Source organism: Anolis sagrei, chromosome 2 (assembly GCF_037176765.1).
Source record: "Anolis sagrei isolate rAnoSag1 chromosome 2, rAnoSag1.mat, whole genome shotgun sequence".
Classification (NCBI taxonomy): Eukaryota; Metazoa; Chordata; class Lepidosauria; order Squamata; family Dactyloidae; genus Anolis; species Anolis sagrei.
Window position 1 is genome coordinate 214,913,091 of NC_090022.1, and position 12,101 is coordinate 214,925,191.

Below are 12,101 nucleotides of genomic sequence, written 5' to 3' on the forward strand. Positions count from 1 at the left end.
AAACTCCCGGAGGACCAAAAGTAGAGAACCCTGCAGTAAAGCATAACATACAATAAAATGTATTACTTACCAGTAGTTAATTTCAATGTATTTAATCTGTAAAGTCTAAAATACAGGAGCTTGATAAGGCTTGACTTTAGAATTGTTGTATTCCAAGTGACGATTGCTGACTTAGGAGCCAAGCACTTTGGCTGAACTAAGTTGTGGATCACAGTCTTAAAACCTTAACTGGTAATTATCAACCCATTTTCAAAACATCTACAGTATCTTGAATTCATGTTTATGTTTTTTTCTTGCAGTATTAGCTATGTGCCAGCAGAGCAATTAGAAGAGTATCAGGCCAGTTTAAGCCAGCAATCAGAAGGAGCTATGCCATTAGATGTTTTCCCTTCCCATGCTGTGAGGTAATGTATTATAGTGTGTTTATAACCCACTGAATCCTTTTTGCAAATGTATGTTTGCAAATGTATGTTGTAGCTAGAAATTTTTACTTGTACATTTGCTGAAAAAAACAGTTTTGTTAAAAATGCCAAAATTTATTTATTTACTTCAAACATTTGTACTCCGTCCTTCTCAACCCCCAGGGGGAGGGGAGGGCTCAGGGTGGTTTACAACCGGCAACAATTTGATGGAAACACATACAAGCAACATAGTATAACACACATAAACATTAGTTACAAACAATAAGTTAGAAAATATCCATCTAAAAACATTATTTACAACAATATAGCCACATCCAAGTCCAATTCAGCGTCCAGAGACCCAGTCCAAAGTCTGTCCAAAATTGGGCTTGTTTTTTCTGTTTCCTTTACATATTCTAGATGAGTATATAGAATTTATTAAATTAAAAAGAAAGAAGAGCCCAGGTTAGCTGATGAACAAATTCCACAAATAGTTTTCCTGATTCTAGGATTGCTTATAGTTGGTGTTTTCCTTATACTGCTAAATATAGTTCTTTGATTGAATTTGATAGGATTCTAAGGCTTAAGTCTCATGAGCTTGTCCGTTGTGGTACCAGCTTTTGTCTCCTGTGTCGCATGAAATGCTCACTGCTTTTAGCATTCTTCTAAGGTTGTTTGCAATAATTGCACAATGGAGAGCAGAGAATTCTTGTTAACAATCAAATTACCTCCTGAATTCAAATTAGAAGTCCATCAGACAGAGGAGAGGTAATTTTTGCATTCTTATCACACATATAATTATAGTGAAACCAAATTGATATATTTGGAACATCATATGTTCAGTGACCACACATTGACAGTAAGATCATGCTGTATAATCCTTGATTTAGCAAAGCTTCTAGCTTGTTTGTGCTTTATCTTAGGATAGCAGTAGACCCAACACTTAATGGGAATCCTTAATCTGATCATGCTTCCCAAGTTCATGTACTGGTTCTACCTGTGTACAGCAATATGTGTGTATTCTCACTTGTAGCCTAACACACAACAATTTGGGGGACTCACCAGATACCAGTAATGTGAGACAATTGCTTTTATCAGTTGCCTAAGATGATACGCAATTTCTTGCCATTTCACTGAGAAACCAACTAACACTGAACTTGTCAGCATTTTGCCATTTCTTTCTGGCCATATTTTCTTTTCTTGTATGATTCAATAGCTTTGCTATTTACTTATTTTTCTTTTTATCTCATGGAGATCTGTTAAACTTTTTGTTGTTCTTGGGCCTTTGTTGTTATTGTCTTTTTAAAATTACATATTTACATTGTATTTTATTTATTTCTGCAACACTCAAATTTACACAGAGGCCCAAGCATGCAATAACCCCCTTTTAACTTCCAGGTTACTATACTATGAAAAATTGCTTGATAGTGGACTTTTAGTTTTAAATAAAAGTATGATTTTATTACATGAAAAATAACTAGAAGGGATCCTTGTAGGCATCTAAAACATGTGTCATGTGCCTTTGCTTATTTGCAGAGAAATCCCAGAACTACCAGAACGTGAAGAAGGGGAAGGAGAAGAAAGCGAACTTCAGAATGCCAGCTATAATAACTGGAACCAACCAAGACGGTACTGTGATTTTGCTACTCTAATAACCTACCCAGCTTTTTGATTTGTGAGAAATTAGGAATATATCACTAGTATCTCTGATTTTAATACTGTGAGCCACACTCATTTCTGAAAATTAAGAAAAAATATGTTTTATTTAATGAACACTAATATACATGGCAGGAAATATAGTTTTAAATGAAATCTTTTTGATGCATTTCATTGTGTCACGAGTATCTGATTAAGAGTCTCATACTGGATGACTTATTTCTACTATGCTCCCTTGTTCCATGTCTTCCTCTTTACATTAGCATTTATACCCAGTGTTTGCCATTCTATGGACAGAAGATGGCCAGCATTGGTTTGCAAGAGTAATTGTATATAGACTCCTTTCTATGGCCTGGTGGTACATGAGAAGCTGCACAGTGAATATTAAAAATTATCTACCCCCATACTTGTTTCAATTGACACATGTATTCCTTGCAATGGGGGAAAACAATGCTATGGTGTCTGCAGTGGTGTTTGATGGTAACAGCAGTTAGTCCAAGTTCTATTTTGCAATTCTGAATATAATAAGTCACCTCCCCAAAAATATTTTGAAGAAATTGCAATATACTGACCTAAATCCTGTTGCTAGTCCTAACTTGAGTAAGGCCATAAAATCAATGGAAACTCCCTATGTGCTGACTAACCTTTCAATAAGTGTTGGAATAGGTCTTACTTTAATTAGGAGTAACTAGTGGGAATCCATCTTACATCTTTATTTGTCTTCTCAATTCATTTGTATTTATCTCTTCAAATCTCTAGCTTGTTCAACATTACCAATTAATGTGATATAATGTGATAGGGAGAAAAATTGACTCCTAGACATATGGGTTGTAAAGCAGTGGAGCATGTATTAAATAATGCTTTTCCTGTTACATATTCAGTCTTATTAAAGGAGGATTTCAGATTATCATAGGATTATAAAAAAGGGAGATACATAATACATTATAAGACCAAATTACTGCTAATTCAAAAGGTGGAGTTAAATGTGATGATCACATATAGGGTAACATAATATTGCTGTTCCTTCATTCAAAAAATGGATGGGAGATCTCATTGACCCCAGGGAGATCTCATTGACCCCTGGAATCTACTCCAGACTTGGAAAAACTACCACTATTTAAAAATACAATTGATTCTGCTAGAAAACATAGTATTCATGGAGTACATTGCTTTTTTTCTAGCAGAAGGGCCTCATCATATATTATAAAGTATAATGAAAGCCTTATAATTTAGCTTTGCTGATTGTATAAACTATCCAAAGCCCTCAAAGTGCAAGGCACACAACAAGAGTTTATTGGTGAAATGATGGAGTATTAATTAAAGGAAATAATAAATATCTGATCTAATAGTTTGCTAAGATAGCCCCTTTTGTTCAGCAGCGGATTAGATCACTGAGTTGCTGAATTTCCTAATCGAAAGGTTGGTGGTTCGAATCCAGGGAGTGGGGTGAGTTGGAGTTGGAGATGAGATGAGATGAGCACCACCCCCAAGAGTCGGACATGACTAGACTTAATGTCAGGGGAAACCTTACTTAAGATAACCTTTGTATATTACTATATTAATATCAATAAATAATTAGATCGCACTAGAGATGGTAATCAAACTTTGGCATCATTGTAATCAAAAACACTAACAAGAATAACACATAATGCCCCACCCTTTGGAGGTGTTCTTTGAGAGCAATTTCCGCTTGTAGGTAAATGGTTATAATAATTGCAGTACCGAATGTTTTACCTTAAATGTAAAACTCCTGCAAATATTCATCACATTGAAATTCAGACAGCAAGATTGATATTTGCACATTGGTATTAGAAATGCAGACTGTTTCTGTTCCTGTTTATAGGGTTGAGCTCTGGAGGGAGCCTAGCAAATCCCTGGGAATCAGCATTGTTGGTGGACGAGGAATGGGAAGCCGCCTGAGCAGCGGAGAAGTCATGAGAGGAATCTTTATCAAGCATATTCTTGAAGACAGCCCTGCTGGCAAAAATGGAACCTTAAAAACAGGAGATAGAATAGTAGAGGTATTTTGTTGCTGTTAATTTAAAATGCATGTTTCAAATTTGGATTCTCCTCCCACACACATATAGAATTCATTATTTTGTGGTATGGAGCTTGGTTTCCAGAAGCAAAATTCCTTCAGAGGAAATAGTTCATTGCATAGCTAATAAAGGTTTTATGACTATTGTATACACACATGTACAAGTTGACCTCATGTATAAGCCAATGGCAGTTTTGGGGCCCATAGATAAGTTGACATTAACTCCACAAAGGGGGGAATACATTAGTGGCACTTGAGGGGTGAGTAGCTCCTGGGTGCTGTCATTTTCCTCCCAATGCATTAGTAAAGACCAGAAATGGAACCATTGATGGAGAGAAGCGGCCAATGCTTGTAGGTTCTTCCAGGATGGACTAAGCTCTTTCCCCTCACCACTCTACTCTGAGATCATTCCCTTTTTTATAAGAATGAAGATACAGTACTTACATGGACCTGTGGATATGTCAATCCATATTTTGGAACGGGGGTATCTATTTTTTTATTAATGCATGAGTATATACAGTATTCTTAAATAAATTTTGTAATACTTAGTTTTGATCATTTAAGTTCCATTGTTTTCCCTTCTGGAAATTTATAGACACAGATACTACTTAGTTGTTGTTTTTTAAAAACTAAAGAGAGGGAGGTCATTTCTTTCAAATTTCTCTCTCTAATGTCCTAACTACTACTACTAACAGTGGATGTGCTTTATCTTGGCTTCTGGCTTCTGTAGTGATCAAATCATGAATAACTTTCTAACACTGACATTTTAACCTCATTTTCCTAAGATGCAGAACATATTTTGAATTTTTAGTCCTTCATACCTGTACAGTTAAGAGACCTCCTTTCAGGAAATGCCAGATACTAGCCTTCATTGGTAAGGCTGTAGGTATTCCCTTTAAATAGCATAGGCTTCATAGGAAGACTGAAATCAGAAAAATCATGCTCACTGATTATTTTGTGTCTTTTTGTTAAATAATACTCAAGTAAGATTTCTAGAAAGTGCTGTACAATTATTTTTAGCTCCATATACCATTGTGTAAAGCTTAGGCCTTGCGATTGCAGGTGGACGGGATTAACCTCAGAGATGCGAGCCACGAACAAGCTGTGGAAGCCATACGGAGGGCAGGCAATCCTGTAGTCTTTATGGTACAAAGCATTATAAACAGACCAAGGGTAAGCATATAAACTGTGAAAAAAAGATGTTCAGAGCCAAAATATGCAGAGAGGTATTGAGTAAATGTCCAAAGTGGTGTTACTTTGGAGAGGAAAAGAGTCTTCACCCTGCGAGTCTCATATCCACAAACTAGGAGCAGAATTAGGGTTCTCATTTGTTCCTTGATGTGAAATATCCCAACTGCATTGTAGGTCAGTGCAGATTTCTTTTTCAAATCAAGTGATGGCAACGTGACCAGTTTATTCACAAACAATTTTATTGACCACATCTTAATATTTCTAGAGAAATAGTAGTAGTGTTGTATCCTGTGATGTGCTCAGTCAGTAGCAGCAAGGTTCTATGATTCACTACCTAACAGCTCCAAAGAACCTTGGGTTGCTCATGAACTTCACAATTTATATTAGACAATGTTAATTGCAAATTCTTCCTACTCCCAAGTATAACATTTAATTATTAGTAGTTTTTCCTATACTTTAAATTTTGCTATGAAGCACAAAACAGGAGTGATTAAACTTCATGTGCAGAGGAAATACAATCACACAGAAATACATGTTTTGCTTTACACTTTTAGCCACTTGCAAAGTAGTTTTAATATAGTAGCTTGCATCACCTGAAACCAGTTTTCTTCCTCCTTATAGATTTGCTACAAGCTGCATGTTTGATTTACTAGCTGTTTCACAACTTTTGTTTCCCAGCCAGAATCTCTCTATAGCTCTTTATCGTCTTCTGCTCCCAGTGGGCAGAAATCTAATAATCCATTTTACCACCAATCATCACAGGTAAAGTTGCATGGAGTAGCTTTGGTGAATGTTGGTGATTTGTATGCAGGACACTGATTGAGGCTTTCGCATTTGCTGTGGCATGGTCAGATTCTATTTGCTTGGTGAATGTTTACGCTACAAAACCAGAATCTTTCTTTCATGCTCTTTCTTTCAAAATTGCTTCTGTTAAGAGTAGGATATTTTAAGGGGGTTTCCACTGTTTAGTTACAAGCAGTCTTTCAGAAAGATCGCCATATTTTACATTGTGAGTTATGTTGTACAGGCAGTCTATGAGTTACATGAAGAAGAAAAAATCACCTGCAAACATTGCTGAAAAATTATTAGTGTGGCCCCTGGATACTGACAAATACTGTATCTCCTATCAGATCTGTTTCTAACAACTCCTTATTGTTGATGTTTGATTCACATTTTATGTTCTGTTCTGCATATTTGTTAAAAAAATGAACATCACAATGACAACTATTTTTCTAACTGCTATTTTAGTAATGTTTCAATCATATAATTTAGATATATATAAAGGTCTTGTCAGTTATAACTGCAATGATTATGCATAGCTGTGTGTTGTGACCCCTTTCATGCATAAGTTATTTTGTTTAGCAGTTAGATGAGCTGCAGTAGAATTGGTTAAAATAAATAAGAGTGCCCCTTGAATGTTTTGTTCTTTCACTTTCACTCTTTTGCAATTGTAAAGCCTTTCCCTCTTCTCTCTTGCATGAAATTCCCTTCCTTTTCAGTGCCTGAGTTTACCATGTTGTGAGGTTACACCCATCTCTGCACTGGTCACATTCAAGTCACCCACATTTAACTGTGGCTGCATACTTTGACATGGCAGCAGCCACAATTATAAAAAAAATAGCGCAGACATAGTATGACGCCATTGTCACATCTACAAACGTGGAAAAGATTGAGACAACCACAACCATTATTTTTAGTTAACAAACTGGATAGTATTATACTTGGTCTTTTTTGTATTCTCATCCTACCTATGCTGGATCAGCCCTAATATTCTGTTGTATGCACACAGTTTTGTAAAGATGGGCTAGCATTGCTAGTGAAGTGATATTTAAAAAGATCTGTGTGCACTCCCATACATGTTCCAGATGATGAAAATCACAGAGATGCTACCCAGGGAAGAGAGCCTCATGAATAAAGAGTGATTCCTGCAATCATGCACATATATTGAATAAAATCCTGTCACACGCAGATTTTCAGTTGGAATGTGTGGACTGCTTCCCTTGAAATGTTTTGTGCTTGAGATATTGTGGGGTGATGTAGAATTACTCTGTAGTGTTTGACCTTTGGCTACCGCTTTACGCATACAGATCATCATTTGATGATTATGCACGTGTGAATGTACCCTGAGATAACCTGCCTTTTGGATAGCAAGCCCCTTTCTGTTTTTCTTGTAGAACCTCCTTATGCCTTACCTGCAGTACAACCCTTTCAGTAAGCCTCCTGCCTTCAGCAGCACTAACCCTTTTGTTGATCCTCTCCAGTTCAACACTAACAAGGTTGGATGATGCCTGTGTGTCTGTGATGGACTCAGTGAACATTTATGTGTTTATCTCTATGTCTCCTCCCCCTCCCCATGCCCTCACTTATTACACTTTAACAAACTTTTGTAAAATAGTGTTTTGCTGGGAGCAAATACTCTCCATTTCAGGGAGAGGCCTAACATCTGCAGCCTAATTTTCCCCCGTAATTGCCAGAAAAGTTGTCCCACAAATATGTAATGGCATAGTCAAAGCAGAGAACCTGTAGAGGGGCATTGATGGACCACATAATGTATATTTAGGAATAGTGACATTATTTTGAGGCTGTAGAGCTTGGAGTCTAATTAAAATTAATTGGACGTCTTGGTAGAAAATCTGATTGAATTGTAAACAAATTAAGTAACTATAAAAAAGTTGTTTCTGTCGCAAGTCACTAGGTTGCATTCATCTCTCACCTTCCAGTCACAATATGGTTCTGTCATCAGTCAGTATGGATAGCATGGAAAAAAAATTCTTGCTGCAGATGTCTATTGCTTGTAAGGTTTTCAATATATAAGACATAAACTGGCTGTAGATCTAACTAACTAAGACCTAGATCCAACCAGTCACACTCTCAGCTCCAAAAAGTGGCCTTAAGAGTCCCTGTAAGACAGAAACAACTTGAAGGCACACAACAAAAGTAGACAAATAATTTCTGTAGGTTGTTAAACACATAACAAAATAACAATTATTTAATTGAAAACTGAAATAAAACTGAAAATAAAAGCAGCTGCATAATTGTTTACTCTCACATTGTGGGGTTGTGTTTGTAATTTCCTATCTAAGAAACAATTTTGTTATTTTAAAGTTGGGGATGATAACTTCGGTGGACTTGAGGCCCAATTTCCCCACCAAACCTATTGTTAGATGTATCTTAACTGAATTTTTGCAGCGGAATGAAGGGGAAAGGACCCTGGAAATGTTTGTTTTAAAAGGGAAAAGTGTTTCTGGTTTCTCACAAAATTTCAGTGGCAAATTGCAACAAAAACAAAAATACCCTTTAAAACTAGTATTGTCTGCTTATTTGAAAGGGGAGTTTATGGTTTGTCACCAAATTTTGATTGTGTGTGCAGGAGATATTCTGGTATAAGAAAGCCAGGCATGCTGTATGCCTGCTTTAACGCCTTTGCAGGTACATATTGGATTAGTAATGAGCAACCGTACTAGATCTTCTAAGGGTGGCTCTAAACTACATGGACAAAATATGCTGGTGAAAGTTTGGTGTTTTAAGCTCCAAATGGGCCCCGGGATGGTTCTTAATGCCAGCTCCAGGCCTCGTAACTGTTTACATGGGCCCGAAGTTGTAATTTGCACCAGATTATCACAAATTCCAGAGCAATCTGCGACTTTCTTTAACACAGTTAAAGGCATGGATCCACATTAACCCAAATCAGCTCTGTGTGTCATGTAGCCATCATGAAGCTGATTTGCCTTCTCTCTTTGAGGTTAAGTGTCCATGTAGATATGCTTTAAGAAATGTAGCATTTCAAATTCAAATTTCTTTAAAATAAATATTTGTATAAGAAACATTCCCTATGTAGAAGGGTTTTTTTAAAAAAAAATTAAAATCATTGCACAGTCCTGAAGTAACACAGCATCAGGGAAGCCACAATAAACAATCTGCTGTTTTCTGTTATAGGACGTGCAGCATCCAATTAGATTTACCTCCAGTTGCTCCCCATGTAACCCCTTTGCACCTACACCATTTAAGGTTTGTCTTAATTTGTAGTTACTGTCCTAGATAATATGTGTATCACATTTCTTGTGTGCGCTCTTGCCCCCACCTCTCAATATGGTTCTCTCATCTTTTCAGAAGGGCCATCTGTTCTTTCCAAATGTACCCGCTGCTGTCAAAGTGATGCTGTGTATATTCTCTTTCTCCCTCTGTGTGTGTGTGTGTATCACATGCTATCATCCAAACTGTCAGATACCACAAGGTATTACTACTACAATGGATTCAGAAATTATCTTTTTTGTGCTTGTACTTGACGCACATGAGGCCTACCTTCTGTAGGCATTTTGTCTTACATGAATATGTCTTATGTGCCTGTATTAAGATAACCCTATTCAAATATCCTAATGCTCCTGTTTATATTTTTTCACATGGGAATAACTTTTTGCAGCAGGTTCCTATGTCTGAATGGTGGAATCATATAAAGATTAGGTGCTTAGGTCTTTTGCTCTTTATTGTTGCCTTTATTGACAAGGTGATGGTCATAGCCAGATGAGATGAAGGAATCAGTTGACACTCCCAATTGATTTAATGTTACCAGAGTAGCCTTGGATCGTTCCATGTGGAACACTCTCATAGCATTCATGTAAATGTGTGAGCTTCAATTCCTATGTTTTTTGTTTTAAAAATGCATTGTAAATGCTAAATGTAATCTCCCTTGTCATGTATTGAAGCTCTCAGCTACAATATGAGTTCTGTATCCACATGGGCTGGTCCATGAGGTCACGAAGAGTCGGAAACAACTGAACAAATGAACAACAAATCCACAAGGAACATGTTCCTGGACCAAACTCTATAGAAATGAAAGACTTCCGGCCCAAGAATACCATGACACGGAGTCATGCTGGAGAACCTAGAAAATACCTAGAAATGACATACTTTGTTGGACCTTGATAAATAAAACAGTCCTGCAGATTATGGGGCTGTAGTGTATTTATACCTGAGTGCAACCCAAGATATGACATACCACTTTAACATTATTTTGTCCAGAATTAGAAGACGTGTACATGAAATAAGAAGTATATGATAGAAATAGTGGACACACATTAAATTAATGGCTTCGAACCAGTATCCCTTCCCCAAGTGGTAGGTCTCCTTCCATTTACAGAAACTCTTTATTGAACAACAGATCCCACTGGATATAAAATATGTTTTTTCTCTCTCCCTTTCACCTTAATCTGTGCCTCCTCCCATACTTTTTCTTTATGCTTTCTGTTCCTCCAGAGCAGCTTTTTATGAGGAAGTAGTAATTGATGAAATTTGCCTCCAGATGCCTCCTTTTCCATAGGTAGAATTCTTCTAACAGGAGCTCTGGTTCTAAACTGATGTACATTCCAAATTAGTTGTGTATTTTCTCCATACACCATAATAATCAAATATACTTTTTAAATATGAATCAGTTGAATCACCCATATCACTTTTCTTTTAGATTCAGTGAAATACAAAAAGTTGATTGGAAAGAAAATTTTGTACCTGGGTATGCCTAGAAATCATAGGTTGCACACACATAAATCTTCACTGAATGTGTTTTATAGTATTTGTCCTGCTTGCTTAAAATGCATTTGAGCTCTTTTCCCTCACTCCTGTTCCATCTATGGTTGTTTTTCTATGTTCTTGCTGCTCTGCATTTTGACTTTAAAGCACTAGCCCTTTCTTTTTCATCATTTCATGCATTTTGTTTGCCCAGCACCAGTCCGCATGTTCTCAGCCACTATTATTTTTTGTGTTCTCCACAGGCATCCAGTCAGTCAGATTCAGAGCCAGAAAAGACTTCATCCTGTAATTTGCCTCTGCCTCCTCCTTCAGTATCTTCAGGAATGAGTGGGGAGGTGGTGCCACAGTCCTGTAACAAGCACCCAGAAGACTGGGATAAGGAAGACGAGTTTGGATACAGCTGGAGTAAGTTTGACTTTTGAGGTAGCCTTTTAGGACACAAGGCTGTAATGCCAAATTAGTACATCATCATCTGTGAAGATTTTGAGTCTGCTTTTTAGGTCTTCCTTGATCAAAATTATGTTGTAGAAATGAACACTTTCATTGTTTTGCATCCTTTCCATCCGTGTGAATTTGGATTCTATTGTGAGCCTATTATATCCATGAAATGTTCCTTTACATTTGGTCGTTGTTTCATTTACAAGTCTAGGATTCGTTATTGGAAGGGAACCATCTTTACAAAACTGTAAAGAATTTTGTATCTTATAGCAAGCATTGTGCACAATACAAATATCCAAGGTAATTACGAAAAGGGGAGTGGAAGAGATAGTTTCAACTCTTAAATTAAAATAAGTAAGAGGCATTTTCTCCCAGCTACAATCAGTTTCATTGGGAAAGAAGTACAGATTTGTATTTTAATTGTTTCAGTCTACCTGAGGTTATGTGTTTAAGTTAATGATAAAGTTTCTAAAGGTCAGTGCTGTCCATGTCACCTATCAGAATTTTTCTCTTGTTTACGATTAGAAAAAATCAGTCACCGGTATGGTAATCTATCTGGAGATCTCCACATGATAGAATTGGAGAAAGGGAAGGCTGGCTTAGGACTTAGCCTTGCTGGGAACAAAGACCGATCCAAGATGAGCGTTTTTGTTGTGGGAATTGATCCAAATGGAGCAGCTGGAAAAGATGGCAGGCTGCAGATTGCAGATGAGTTACTGGAAGTAAGTGTCTGGTAATTATACTTAAAACGAAGCCTGCTGACGCTGAGGACAGAAAAACATTTGATTATTGGTGTAAAATGCAGTCTTTAATTAACAGCATATTATTTTCATCAGTATGTCCATTTTGTGTAA

The 12,101-nt window shown here is 36.9% G+C and overlaps 1 protein-coding gene across 23 annotated transcripts in view; it reads left to right on the forward strand.

The window, feature by feature from the left end:
* MPDZ (multiple PDZ domain crumbs cell polarity complex component) overlaps window positions 1-12,101 on the forward strand; it is a 125,427-nt gene that overhangs the window by 83,673 nt on the left and 29,653 nt on the right. For 11 of the 23 annotated variants that reach the window (XM_067464380.1, XM_067464386.1, XM_067464390.1 and 8 more), the window contains 9 exons: window positions 300-404; window positions 1,938-2,030; window positions 3,901-4,078; window positions 5,158-5,268; window positions 5,965-6,048; window positions 7,461-7,562; window positions 9,223-9,294; window positions 11,052-11,214; window positions 11,773-11,969. In XM_067464380.1, the coding sequence (XP_067320481.1) occupies window positions 300-404; window positions 1,938-2,030; window positions 3,901-4,078; window positions 5,158-5,268; window positions 5,965-6,048; window positions 7,461-7,562; window positions 9,223-9,294; window positions 11,052-11,214; window positions 11,773-11,969 (1,105 nt within the window). The remainder of the gene's footprint in view (window positions 1-299; window positions 405-1,937; window positions 2,031-3,900; window positions 4,079-5,157; window positions 5,269-5,964; window positions 6,049-7,460; window positions 7,563-9,222; window positions 9,295-11,051; window positions 11,215-11,772; window positions 11,970-12,101) is intronic. The other 12 variants (XM_067464401.1, XM_067464397.1, XM_067464399.1 and 9 more) reach the window with 7 other exon arrangements.